General features: G+C 39.7%; 1 protein-coding gene across 2 annotated transcripts; it reads right to left on the bottom strand.

Annotated features, from left to right (window-relative positions):
- Positions 1-3703: 3703 nt before the first annotated feature.
- SPCS3 (signal peptidase complex subunit 3) lies at positions 3704-12748 on the bottom strand. 2 transcript variants are annotated; one of them, XM_040643358.1, is made up of 5 exons: positions 12457-12744; positions 10829-10902; positions 8568-8644; positions 4857-4972; positions 3704-4085 (listed from the first exon to the last, which is right to left on the bottom strand). In XM_040643358.1, exons 1-5 carry the CDS (start codon positions 12597-12599, stop codon positions 3953-3955), a joined length of 543 nt encoding a protein of 180 aa, XP_040499292.1. In that variant the 5' UTR covers positions 12600-12744; the 3' UTR covers positions 3704-3952. The 2 variants fall into 2 exon arrangements, with proteins under 2 accessions (XP_040499292.1, XP_040499293.1); XM_040643359.1 differs by lacking the exon at positions 3704-4085 and adding an exon at positions 4711-4765 and having other exon boundaries at positions 12457-12748.
- Positions 12749-13414: the final 666 nt, after the last annotated feature.

The following is a 13414-nucleotide window of genomic DNA, read 5'->3' as shown; positions in this document are numbered from 1 at the left end:
TTTTGGTTGTCTTGTGTTCCCTGGTAAACGTTCTAGATCTTGCTAGAAACTCCTATCTCTTCTGATATAAAAACGAAAAGTGAAACGTCCACAACACTGAAGAGATTCAGTGCAGCCCCTTGGGCCAGATGTGAGAGCCGTGGACCACGCCAGCCCATCCGCCCCAAATGCTGGAGGCTCCGCACTGCACTTTCAGATGGAGGCAGCTGTGTCTGTGTTCACCTCTTCATGAGCTACATGCACCTTGCGGTGTTAAGTCAGGTCGAGGCTGTGGTTTTCTTGTGTTAAAGTAAAACACTCTACAGTTCTTCTCATGATCTTGGCGCTCTCATGATCAAAAGCTGGGACTGCAAAAACACAGGTCATAGGAACAGAAAAGCAGCATTTGCCACGACTGAGCAGTCTACGTGGGCTCCAGAGGAAGTAAGAGTCAGGTCGAACATCCCCAGCAGCTCAAGAAAAAAGAATGAACATGGCAGGGCTCATAAAGGAAGAAGAGCGTTAACTGCAAAGCAACCCCCATGGTTTGGCCACATTATAAAGACAAGGACTTCATTCATCATCAGTATTTATTGGGCGCCTAGGATGTGCAGGGCACTATGCTAGGCACTGGGGAAGATACAAAGATAAATCCGACAAGACTGCCCTCAAAGAGCTTACAGTCTAGTATAGGAGCATACAGTGTCTGGAGAAGATATTTTAGATGTAAATCACCTCCCCCCACCCCACAAGAAGAAAAAAAAAGGAAAAAAAAGAAAAACAGTTAAGTTTACTAGACTTGGTTTCATCCATTTTTTTAGTTTAGCAGCTTCACGTAAAAAGCGTAAATCTGAAAGTCTTTTAAAATGCACACTGTTACTCGTAAACAAAATTCATTTTCATTAGAAAAAATGCTGTTTATTGCAATTAAGAAAATCCTCAAACATCTCTTCAGTATTTTCATGAATTTTTTCTTATGAATCTGTTATTTGTGAAGTAAACAATTTCCCAAATTGCATCAAAACGCGCAACTTTTTGAAACAGAACTCTTTAAACCACTGGCAGTCACACAGAACGCACACAGGCTCTCTGCTAAAAGGAAAGCTTCTGAAAGGAATAGGTGTTGTTTACTACCGAAGTTCACAGCTCACGGTTTTTCTCCCTACACCCATTTCGTGTCAAATTCAAAATATTATAAAATAGCACCTCCAATAACCTATACCTCAAAGATCAAAGCTTTAGATCACTAAGCTTTAGAGAGAATAGTGAAAAAAAATGTTCATTACAACCTTGAAGCCCATGTCTTAGTGCTATTACTAGGCTGGCCAGACCCACCAAAAAACTGGAAAACAATTCCAAAAAAAGAAATTTGAAATAACCCGCTTTCTTATTACACCCTTGGGAATTTCTGCATAAAAAAACCAAACGTCATCAATTGGGGAAATAAAAAACACTGACAGAGCTGCTTGTCTAGGTTAACTTGCTAGAGAAAAGGAGGGTGTGAGCACATTTAAAATTAGTTCATTTCTAACCGTTTAAGTATTTTTAGACAAGTATCTTGCAATGTTCTCTTTTCCCGGTATCCTGGGAATGTCTGGGCTCAGACGTTTCTAGTAACACTTAGGGTTCTGTAAGTCTGAAGCCTTGGGTCTGTGTGGAGACTTTGCTAGACTTCTTGAAAACACTGACACTAAAGGTAGGTGATATGCTTATCAAACTGAACACGAGGCCATCTGTTTTCATGCTGAATCGTGGTCCATCAGCAAAGCTGTGCGCACCCGAAAATGAGTTCCTGAGACAGAGGTTCCTTATTCCCACGTTGGAGCATTCACGTCCTGAGCAGTTTCCCGAAGTTGAGCAAAAACAAAACACTATTTAACCATTGTGCTAGTTGGGCCTTTTACTCCTCTTCCTCACCCAACTCCAAGAGAGCAGGTGGGCTTGTCAGGTAAACTTTAACTCAAGTAAATGTCAACATTCATCTCCAGCAGACTGTCGGATCTGCTCACCCAGGGATAAGGAATTACTAAGCTAGCGCCCGCACCTGGTCAGAACTGCTGGGTTCTTGTGCATGCCTCCCTGAATGAATGTTACCAATTTTTCAGCTTTGACATCTCAGAAACTAAGTTTCCATGTGTTATATTTGTGCAAACGAAGTTAAGTGTTCTGGGTATAAAATCTAACAGAAATAAAGTCAAATCAGCATGGATAGTTATGTGTTAAGTCTTTCGGTCATCTTCCTAACTTCACGTTACTAAGGTGCTTTTCTTTTCAATCTCTCTGCTGAACAGATACCACAAATTTTATAGACTTCTGTGGTATAGAAGAACCACTAAGTTAATGAGTTCAACTCTGTCATTTCACAGATAAAGAAACCAAGACCCTGAACAGTTTAATGAAAAAGCTGGGAGCCAAACCCAGTCTGGTATTCACGATACGACAGCTCTGACCTTGGACAGGAACACATGCTCTCACATACAATAGCTGTTAAAACCAATGTAATTAAATGGTGATGTATTTCCTATGAGGTAAATACAACAACTGTTAGCTTAAACCTATTCTTAGAAAACATTAGCCCTTTTTGGTTACTGCTGATGGTGTAACTACAGTGTTTGGTCTTGCTTTAAAGGGTCATTGATTTGTAGCTGCTTCCTTGAGATGCTTAGTTACTCAGTGTAGAAAAAAATCATGTTAAATATGATCATATATTCAACCATGTATTACTCTGCATTTAATCTCTTAAATCATGTCTACATACATCTGGATTCTTTTAACATATGTAAAATTAACTGATGCAAAGAACGAAATGAGACATTATCTCTACATAAGTTGTTGGCAGCTCAAGTGTGTCCAGGGTAACATAAAATATATGAAAATTGTAAGTGAATTTTGATTGGTCTGTAACCTGAGCGAAAGGATAAACTTAGAGAATTAATCTGAAGTTTCAACTCCCTTCCTTGCTAGCTATGTGACCTCAAAGCAATTCAATAAACTTCCGGGTTTCAGTTTCTTCATCTGCAAAGAGCTAACATTTGTACTACTTCCCTCATTAGATTATCGAGGATAACACATAGTAAAATATAGGAGAGTGCTTGTAAGTGGAAAAGCGCACCAACTATTATTATTGTTACCCCAATAATTACTAAAATGTGGACCTACAGAAAATTTTAAATAATTACCACTCAGTGGCACTAGGCATGCTCAGAAGAACAAACGTAACTCAGAAGGTAAACCATGCAAACATTTTCAACTTTCAATGGCAATGCTAAAAATTCACACAAAGATATAATACAAAGGAACATTTTTAGAGAAAGCACTGAGACACACATATTTGGTTGACTTAAGAGACTTTTAAATGAGTTAGAATGATTTACAGCTTATAAAGAGGTATTTAGTCTTTAAGTGGAGAAAGTTGCTAGTCACCTGTAAGAAAAACAAGCATAATGGGGCATTCCTAAGACAAATGGAATAAAATTCCATCACTTTTGGCTATTTTGTAAACCAAGTGTCTTATGAATAACCATTTTAATTTTTCCAGTAATGAGACATACCCTAAAAGAGAATGTCCATTTCTGAATCATATCTAATGTGAACTTGCATGAATGCAAGGAATACAACACAGTTCTTTTAACTCCACAGGCACCTACAAGTTTTAACTACTCTTCATGCTCACTGTATATGCCGTAAGGAAGCATGGACATATAGGGAATACCTCAAACATAAATTGTTTTACAAATCTTTATTATGTAGTTGTCTTATTTTTATAATACTCCACTCTGGTGGCTTTTTGTGTGTTTTGTTTGTAAAATTAACTTTAAGTAGCACATTAACCTTTCCCTTCAAATATGCCTTTTATGTTGGTTCTTACACCCCAGCCCCCAAAAAGTAACAACCAAATGAAGATGCAAGGGAAGAGAAGAACGAGATATGATTCATTAAGTATAAAAATACGTTGTTTCAAATTCAGAATAATTTAATAACTCTTCGTTATTTCATATGTATCTGGAAATGGGACAGATACGTGACCTGATCCTGTCACAAGAGGTAGAATTCCAGCATTTGGTACAACGTTCCAAGATAGGGTTAAAGTGACATTCCTGTTTCCCCTATAAAAAGACAGAATAAACATGTTTATTAGATGTCAGCAGAAACATTTTTAGTTCAATAAAAACATTATCAGAGCTATGGGCCAAAAAGCTTCAATGAGTAAAACAGAGAGAATACCTGAAGAGATCTGAGCTAGATATCAGAAGGCAAGAATCTGAAATCGAATTCTCTCATTATCTGGACTGTCAACAAATCCCCATCTCTCATGACCGGCAATTTTTCATCCGCACAACCAGATGTTTGGTTACAACAGTTCTCCCCTAAATTCCTTTCCAGGGTTTACTCAAAGAGCTTATGAGCTAAAATGACCCCAAACCTCAGTTATTCTCATTCCTTCGCTGTGCATAAAAGGAAACGGAGGTTCAGAGAAGTTAAGCACAGCCGGAATGCTCAGCGTCAGCATCCAGACAGATGCACTACTTCTTCCCAATGGGCTCCCTGACAACTTCGTCTCCCATTCTAAGAGCCTCTTCTTGCCAACGGCAGTCCTGTCCTACCTCCAGGTGGGCAAGCCCAGGCCCCCTGCACATGTCACAGTGGCAACAGCGAAGGGCCTTTCTCATTTCACTTATTTGCAAGAGAACTGAGTGCTCATCTTAGACCCATGTCTATGGCAGTGTTTCTACCCAATCTTCCAGTTCAGATCTGTATTTCTTCTCTCTTAACTTTCCTTTTTCCCCTCTAATCACTTTCTTTAAAACAAAAACTACATTATATCATTCTCTCCCTCACATTTAATTACATGTAAAGAATGACAAAGAATTGCTCACTTGAGGCCATTTCCATCGTCAAAGAAAAAATATTTTGTTTTCATATCTTTCAACAGCAGCTTTGGATTATCACCTCGCAGAACAATCTTGTCCCAAAGGACAACTTGGTTCAGAGCCTACATTAAAATGAAAATTAATTAGACAACTCATCAGAAATTGCATCTTTGTCACTTCAAATTAAAAGCAGTGCTATGCAAATAGTTTAATTTACATTAATGAATACAACTTTTGAGGGAATTGCTAAAATCCTAAAGCATACAAAATAAGAACAAGTGGATAGATACAAGAAGTTGAACTTTTCTGGGACAAAAGATTATTTCCCTAAAGGAAATCACTACTTTTGCTAAAGAACCTGTATTACTTAGGGCCTTCAAAGCTTACCCCAAGATTTTGGACCCATGTGCACTCCACAGTGAGGCGCGTGGAGAAACAAAAGGGATTAGAACCCCCGGAAGGAAAGAAAGCATTCTCCTAAATCCCTTTCCCTGTAAAATATCTGAGACCCCAGCGCACTGTGGACTCTATACAGTGTCAGGGAAACTGAGACAACCATTCCTGTTCCATCACACTGTTGATACAGGTCTCTGCTGCCAGATGAGGTCATGAATATTTATGTATCTCCAAGATCTTTAAATTATCAGGGAATCACCAAGGAAATGAAGCCTTCTAAAGATTTTTTCCTTTACATTAATCATAAACACATCATTGTTTTATTATAGAACATTCTAGAAGTCAATTCTTTTAATCCGCTATTTTGACATATCAAAAACAAGTTCTGTTTGGAAAATGAGGGGCATTAAATGCAGAGAAAACACATTTGTGACCACTATTAATCCCAAGAAATCTGTTCTTATTAAGCTATCAGCCATTATTATTAGCCTGTGAGGCCAATTGCTCAGCGTGTAGTGACTACATTCACTGAGCAGGAATGTGGACGTTATTTCTAAGAAGGTTCAAATCTTCACCAGAAAGCCTCTAACACTGAACAGAAACATCAAGACTGCAGAACATATAATCTAACATATGCCAAAGTGAAATGACTTTTTATGTACATTTATTCATTCACTAAAGCAATGATCTGTCAAGTTACAAGTTGTATTTACTTACTAGTGACACTGGGGTAAACCAGAATTATGAATATAATTTAGAACCCTGTCGCCAAGGTGACATAGTAATCTAGATAATTTGTTGAGACTTATAGACTGGAATGTGTGTATAGTCATTACTCTTACCTTCAGAAGAGCTTTTTCTATATGTTCTTTTTAACATTTTGTTGATTCTCAAGGGCAGGAATCAAAACTTATTCAACCCAATAATCCTAGTACCTAACGAAATATTTGGCATAAAAGGCATGCTGAAAATAAATGTAAAATGAACTGAAGTACTAAAAATTCCAGCTAATTAATCAAACCAATCAACAGATGAAGCGGATTAATTTTTCATCCCTTGAAAGTGAATACAGTTCAAATAGAACACAGAAGTGGACTCATCTCTAACTACAAATTACCTTCAGACTATGCTGATAAAAACATGAGGGTGACGTAGGTAAAAACAACACAGAAGCACATTTTAATTCCCTGGATTTTACCTTCGTATTTTAATTCATTTATCACAATCATTCACTTAACACTTTCAAGGGATTTCTGTTTCAGCGACATTCTGTATAAATATCTCAGCCCTTACTCTCATCTGCAACAAAAGCTCTAAATCAGACTGGACCAATAAAATCAATCACAAATTAATAATTTTAAGTGTTTAGCAGTTTTTAGTTTAGTAGCTTTTAATGACAAAACTTCTGATAAACTCTAGTTTATGATTAAAAAGACTACTTCTAAGTCCTGAAATTGGTGAATCCCATAAAACTCCAAAGCAAAGGAAATTATTTCTCAATAGATGGAGATGTTAATTGTAGATATATGGCTTAGTAAGACGATCAAAACAGCTTGTATCAAAAGAAAAATACAAATATTTAGGTGGGTTTTAAAATAATCTGACAGGATTCAAAAATTCGTTCTTTACAGTTTTTGATTACATATATTGGTAATGAGAGTTGTAAACACAGGTCACAGATTTGATTCAAATATCTTGCTGTCTTTCTCCAATCAAAGCTATGGAAAGAATACTTTAGCTTAAGGAATCCTACACCCACGCAGCAACTCCACATCCTCATTTCTTAGTACCTCATAATTCAACAACAACCCTTCTGATCTAATCATTGGAAATGGTCTCCAAAGATTTCTGAGCACAAATTATTTTGAGCACACACCCCAAAACACAATTTTTATTTACAAATGTGCGTAGTACACATTACTAATACCATCAGATGATATATCATCACTGATAGTGAATATAAATTTGCATTTCAAATAATATTTTTGACCAATGTTGAATTTTCTCAACCAACTTTTTATTAGACCTTTCCAGGTTCGAGTTTTTCTTTTCTTTTTATTTTTTTTACAGACTTTATTTATTTATTTGACAGAGAGAGAGAGACAGCCAGTGAGAGAGGGAACACAAGCAGGAGGAGTGAGAGAGGAAGAAGCAGGCTCCCAGCAGAGCCGGGAGCCTGATGTGGGGCTCGATCCCAGGACCCTGGGATCACGCCCTGAGCCAAAGGCAGACTCTTAACGACTGAGCCACCCAGGCGCCCCAAGGTTCTCTCTTTTTCTAATCCATTAATGTGGCTCAGCAGCTCCAAAGAGGAACACGCACATCAGCTCTGCCGAGTTCCTGTTGCTTACATGTGGTTGAACCATTTGCATTATTTTCAATGTGTAATGTCTTTGCAGGAATCTTTTAAAGGCATGTTTCCAATTTTGTGAGGATTCACTTATTTAAAACTAGGTAACATCTGGGGCGCCTGGGTGGCACATCGGTTAAAGCGTCTGCCTTCGGCTCAGGGCGTGATCCTGGCGTTATGGGATCGAGCCCCACATCAGGCTCCTCCGCTAGGAGCCTGTTTCTTCCTCTCCCACTCCCCCTGCTTGTGTTCCCTCTCTCGCTGGCTGTCTCTATCTCTGTCAAATAAATAAAATCTTTAAAAAAAAAAAAAAAAAAAAAAAAAAAACTAGGTAACATCACCCACTGAACTGAATTACACTGCACAACTTTACAAAATGCCGAACTTGAATGAATAAATGCATGCAGCATGGTCAACCTTGTGCCCTGCAGAATTCCTCCTCTTCCCCCAGAGAATCTGCATGTGTTGGAGACATGTGACCATCTGACCATGGGACTGAGTGTATTCATGTCAGTCCATATTGCAAGTATTCATAAAGTTTAACTTCTTTCCCTTTTATTTTAAACATATAAAGCTAGACTCCTCGTTTCCAGTATGACATGTCAGGAGCTTGGAAGCTGCCACTCCACCTTAACATCAAGTAAAAAGCCAACGAACTGAAAAACTGGCAACTCTTGCTACCTCTGTAAGAGAAGAAATAATAGCTCTTAATGATTTTCCTATATACCTACGGATTACCGCACATTCACCCCATTCTGGGGACAATACTAGAGCGCTACAGAAACAGAAAAAAAACAGAGGCTACCAACCAAAGGAGATGTTTTCTTAGCAGTCACCTCTCTGTAGGCTTGTGATTTTTACCAAACAACTCATGTCGGATATTCTGAATATATAAGATTTATATCCTTTCATAAAGAATGAGATTTTAAAGATCTATTAAAATACATATACACACACATATATATACTTACATTATTTTTTGTTGAATATTCTGCTGATAAATAAAGAAACAACTGCTTAACATTCCAATCAAATATATTCTCTAGATGTAAACAAATTAAGGAATATACAAATCATAAAGCAGCATACAACTTTTAAACCAATCTTAATTATCCACAGCAATACCAACACTAAAATAGAAAAACAAAAAGAGAGGTGGCCCAGAAACATACTGAGACACTAATTTAATAAAAATATATAAAAGACGGGGCGCCTGGGTGGCACAGCGGTTAAGAGTCTGCCTTCGGCTCAGGGCATGATCCTGGCGTTCTGGGATCGAGCCCCACATCAGGCTTTCCACTATGAGTCTGCTTCTTCCTCTCCCACTCCCCCTGCTTGTGTTCCCTCTCTCGCTGGCTGTCTCTATCTCTGTCAAATAAATAAATAAAATCTTTAAAAAAAAAAAAAATATATATATATATAAAAGACAAATAATATTATAAAATCCAGCTCATTTAAAAAAAAAAAAAACGTATCAATGAGATTATTAGCATCATCCCCTGCGCCTCTAACCACGATTTAATAAGAAAGTAACAGAGCAATACAAAATTTAGCTTTCTGTAACATCAACTAAGTCTAAAAGAAAGAGGATTTAATCTTTCAAGCACATTCAATTCCATGGAAGTTCTAAAGTATAGCCAATCATCACAGTTTAAATTTACGGATAGGCAAACATGAAACAGCTCACGTAATTAAACCAAATATAATAAATTGTTCACGTTGTTTTTGGACCTATGCCAGTAGAGATCAAAATGTCTGGCCACGATGTACTTTGTAAGAATATGCAGCTGAACATCAATTTGTTCTCATCAGCTTACCAGAGTGAAAAAAAAAATTTACAAGGATTAATTACAAGACCAGTGTCACTGCAAAATGAACTGAGTTAGGGTTTGGATTTTATTAAGTATAACATGTAAATGGCTAGGTCACTTTATTACACACATTTACACATACTGATAGCAACTTTCATTATATTCTGCTTTTAGATTCGTGTATCTGCTAAGAATCACTATCGTAGAATTGAGAAGTCTAGGATAGCTCTTTATAAAAACAGGTCCAATTTCAAGTTCCAGCAGCAGCATTAAGAAAATCCGACTGTAAATGATGAGATTGAGAATATATAAATACAGTAGCTGAGATGTCAGGAAATTTCACTGTAATTCTCCAGATAAAGTTACTACTTTCATAAGAGATCCAAACTAACTCATACTAGATTGTTTTAAAACGACACTGAAGGTTTAAAAGCAGACACACCAAGTTTCCCATAGGACTCTTCTGACAGTTAAACTCTATTTCCTAAAAAAAAAAAAAAAGTGCCTAGAGAACTAATTTCTAGTCTACTTCTAAACCCAACACTTTATTTCTAAAAAATTAAGTTAAAGTAATTTCATGGCAGTAAAGAGCCGTATCAGGTAAACTCCCCGAGTCGGTTATCTGCTTCAACTGTTCTGACAGTTGCTTTACAGAAGTTCGGACAGTGCAATCACCATACCCAATTTTAATCCTGAGGTCTTCAAAAGGCAGATGTGATCATACTGGAGGTGGCAGGGAACAACACTGCCAAGATATTAATCTAAGACCCTAAAAGATTAAATTGGCCAAAATGGACAGTTATCAAATGGTGGAAACGCAAGATAAAAAAGATTAAACCATCCCCATTTTAAAGTAACTCTTTTAAATGTTAAGATTTCTCTCTTATTATAAAAGTACTTATAAAAAAAAAACCATGATGGCAAAATTCTAATGTGGTTCACCAATAATCGTTTTGATAATGACATTCTAAACCTTAATAGATGCCGATTCACTTTTTTGACATATGTTTCTCTCTGCTATTACAATATATGGATATATTACTTGGGATTGTACATGAAATATTCCATCTAGGAAGGCTGAGCACTGGTAACATTTTTCTTTCTATAATCCAAATGACCTGATTTTATTTTTTTCTGAAATATAGATTCAAACTCTGTTAAAGCTTCCAATTTATTTAATGTTTCTGTGAAAAATTTAAAGTCGGTTCACAAAATAATAACCGAAGAATCCAGAAATAAATTTTCTCAAGGTGTGAATGAGGAGATATTGAGACTATTTTACTTATGGCAACCTAGATATAGAAACTTCTGAAGTTTGGTTGATTCAAGGGATAGTCAGATCCCCACCCAAAATCACTAAACAATGTGTATATCATTATATCACTACAGAGAAAGCAATAAAATATTTTCTTAAAGGATATCAGCAGTTATATCAAATGTAATGAAGCCCAGATCACTTCTTTCTCTAGGTCCAGTGAAGTCTTCTACATTTTTTCTAAAAATAAAGATAAAAGTTTTACCATCCTTTAAACATAACAGCACACACAATTCACATAGTTCCTTAAAGTGAAACACAGGATCTAGATGGAGGCACAGGTGGAAGGGCAATCCCGCAAAGAAACAAGTAAAAATCAGAGAAACTTGTGTGAAGAGAGGATAAAAATTTTAATCCAATATTTAATTTAAAATATTTAATCCAATATAAAATTAGGTGTGTATCTATGCATATAGCATATGCATAGGTCTGTATGCATATATGCATATACCTTATAAGAGAATCCCTAGCAAAATGGGAGGCGGGGAGTGTAAAAACTGCTCAAAGGGAGTGTGAACACTTGCTGTAAAGCAATTTGGTAGCAGGTGTAGGAGGTTACAGACGACTGCAGGCGGTGAGGGAAAACTAAGATAAGATGATAAGCAGGGCTATTTATTGAGCGCTTACTGTGTGTCTGGGTCAGGTCCAACAATATATTTTTCATAATTATCTCAAATAATCCTCACAACAAGCCTACGAGTTGGGTATTATTTCCATTCTAGACAAAAGGAAATTAAGACCCAGGACGGTAAGAAACTTGCTCAAGATTAATAACAGCTAACAGTGCCTGTGTCTATTTGAATCTAAAAAACAGTATCTAGCAAGCAGCAATAGAGGGAAAAAAAAAAAAAAAGGAATGGGGGGCATTTGGAAGAAGCACTTCACAACAGAGGTGGCTATTCGATGGCTGGCTTGTCGGCGACTCCGACAAAGAAATCAAGAAAACTAACGTTGACGAATGAGAGTGAACTTGATGCAAGATGGAATAGAGAGAATGTGAGAACCGAGAAAAAAAGCTATGTGTCCAAAAAAAAAAAAAAAAGTGTTAACGAACAAAAATTATCAAGGAAAAATAAAACAGGCATTAACGAAATGACAACGTCATTCTGAAATCCCATTTTGGGCATTTTCGCAGATTTCTTCAAGCGGCTGTTAAAAAATACCCGATGCGATTCAGAGAGCTAGGATGTTGAATGCTCTCAGCGCATCCTAACCTCTCTTGCCAACTTCAAAGCAGCTGCGAGTATGTGCCGCCCACCAAACGAGGAAGGACAAGAACTGCAGAGGGCACGTCAAACAGGGCCAAGTCCGGTTATAAATGGCACAGCCGAGCCGCGGCGGCCGGCCCCGGAGCCGGGCTAGCCCGCGGCGGACCGGGCGGGCGGGCGGCGGCGCGGCTCTGCTGTTGTGTTGCTCCCTCATTGGCCAGGCGTGGGCGGGGGAAGTGAGGAACAGGAAGGAAGCAGAGGCACTGGCCTGAGTAACACTCAAAATTAAAATTTAAGGCAAGCCCGGGAACCCGCCGTGGAGGGGTGGGAGTTCGAGGGGAAGCCGAGAAGCCCGCGACGTCCACCGGGGCGTCCGCCCTTGGGGGCGACGGCCGCTCAGGAGCGGGGCCCCCGGGGTGGCGCGGACGCCCTGCCCGCTGCCCCCGGCGCGGCTGCCCGGCCTCGGCGCCCACCCCGGCCCGGTCCCAGCGCCCCGCCCCGCCGGCCGGGCCTCGGCCGCACTCACAGCATGATCCGCGAGACGTGCAGTCGCACCGGGACGCTCCTGTCTTTGAAGGCGGTGGTGATGAAGCAGCCGAAGGTGAGCGCCGCCATCACGCTCAGCGAGAAGGCGAACAAGGAGTTCGCCCGCGACAGCACCGTGTTCATCGCGACCGTCCTCCCCGAGCCCCGTTCCGCACGCACACCGGGGACCCCGTTCCGGCCGCGGACCGGCTCCCTGCGATCCGCGCCGCTTGCACCGCGCGCGTTCCGGGAGCGCGCGCAGCCGCGGCCCCGCCTCCTTTCCGGTCCTCCGACGCGGGCGGGCGCGCGCGCACCCGCCTCCCGGGACACACCCACCCTCACGGCCTATCGCCGCCACCAATCAGGGACGAGAAGGAGGGGCGGGGTTTCTCCACGGAAGACCCGCCCCCTGCCTTCGCTTCCTCTCCAACAGGCCCCTAGGCTTGCCCACCCTTGTTTCTTGGTCCTTGGGTCTGGTGGTCAGCCCTGAGGCTTCTTGCGTGCTAATATTTCATTAATTTGCACTTAAACCCAGCAGCAAGGCAAGGTAGTTTGGAATGTATTCTGAGGCATCGCATTTGGAAGCAGCACTTCACAAAACTCTTGCTCTTTGTCAAATCTGGTCAAAGAACAATTTTTTGGAGAGTATGGGACAGGGAAAAAGAGAGGCCTTCCAGTTCTCCAAAAGCCGTTTGCCTTTACTTTACTTTCCACGTCCAACCTTAGTCCAGTTCCTAGTAATGTTTTGCTTTCCAACTGCAGATTGAACCTATTTTATTTTTTTAATTTTTTTTACAGATTTTATTTATTTATTTATTTGACAGAGAGAGAGACAGCCGGTGAGAGAGGGAACACAAGCAGGGGGAGTGGGAGAGGAAGAAGCAGGCTCCCAGCAGAGGAGCCTGATGTGGGGCTTGATCCCAGAATGCCGGGATCATGCCCTGAGCCGAAGGCAGATG

This window comes from Ursus maritimus, unplaced genomic scaffold (assembly GCF_017311325.1).
Source record: "Ursus maritimus isolate PB19 unplaced genomic scaffold, ASM1731132v1 scaffold_28, whole genome shotgun sequence".
Taxonomy (NCBI): domain Eukaryota; kingdom Metazoa; phylum Chordata; class Mammalia; order Carnivora; family Ursidae; genus Ursus; species Ursus maritimus.
The sequence above is the reverse complement of the archived record's forward strand: the minus strand, read 5'-3'. Positions and strand labels throughout refer to the sequence as shown.

Excerpts from the sequence above, each read along its gene's own strand:
- SPCS3 (XM_040643358.1), bottom strand. The coding sequence starts at position 12,599 with ATGAACACGGTGCTGTCGCGGGCGAACTCCTTGTTCGCCTTCTCGCTG. Across the intron at positions 4,973-8,567 it reads AATATTCAACAAAAAATAAT|GCTCTGAACCAAGTTGTCCT; the intron begins GTAAGTATATAT and ends ATTTTAATGTAG. Across the intron at positions 4,086-4,856 it reads GACGATGGAAATGGCCTCAA|GGGAAACAGGAATGTCACTT; the intron begins GTGAGCAATTCT and ends GTCTTTTTATAG.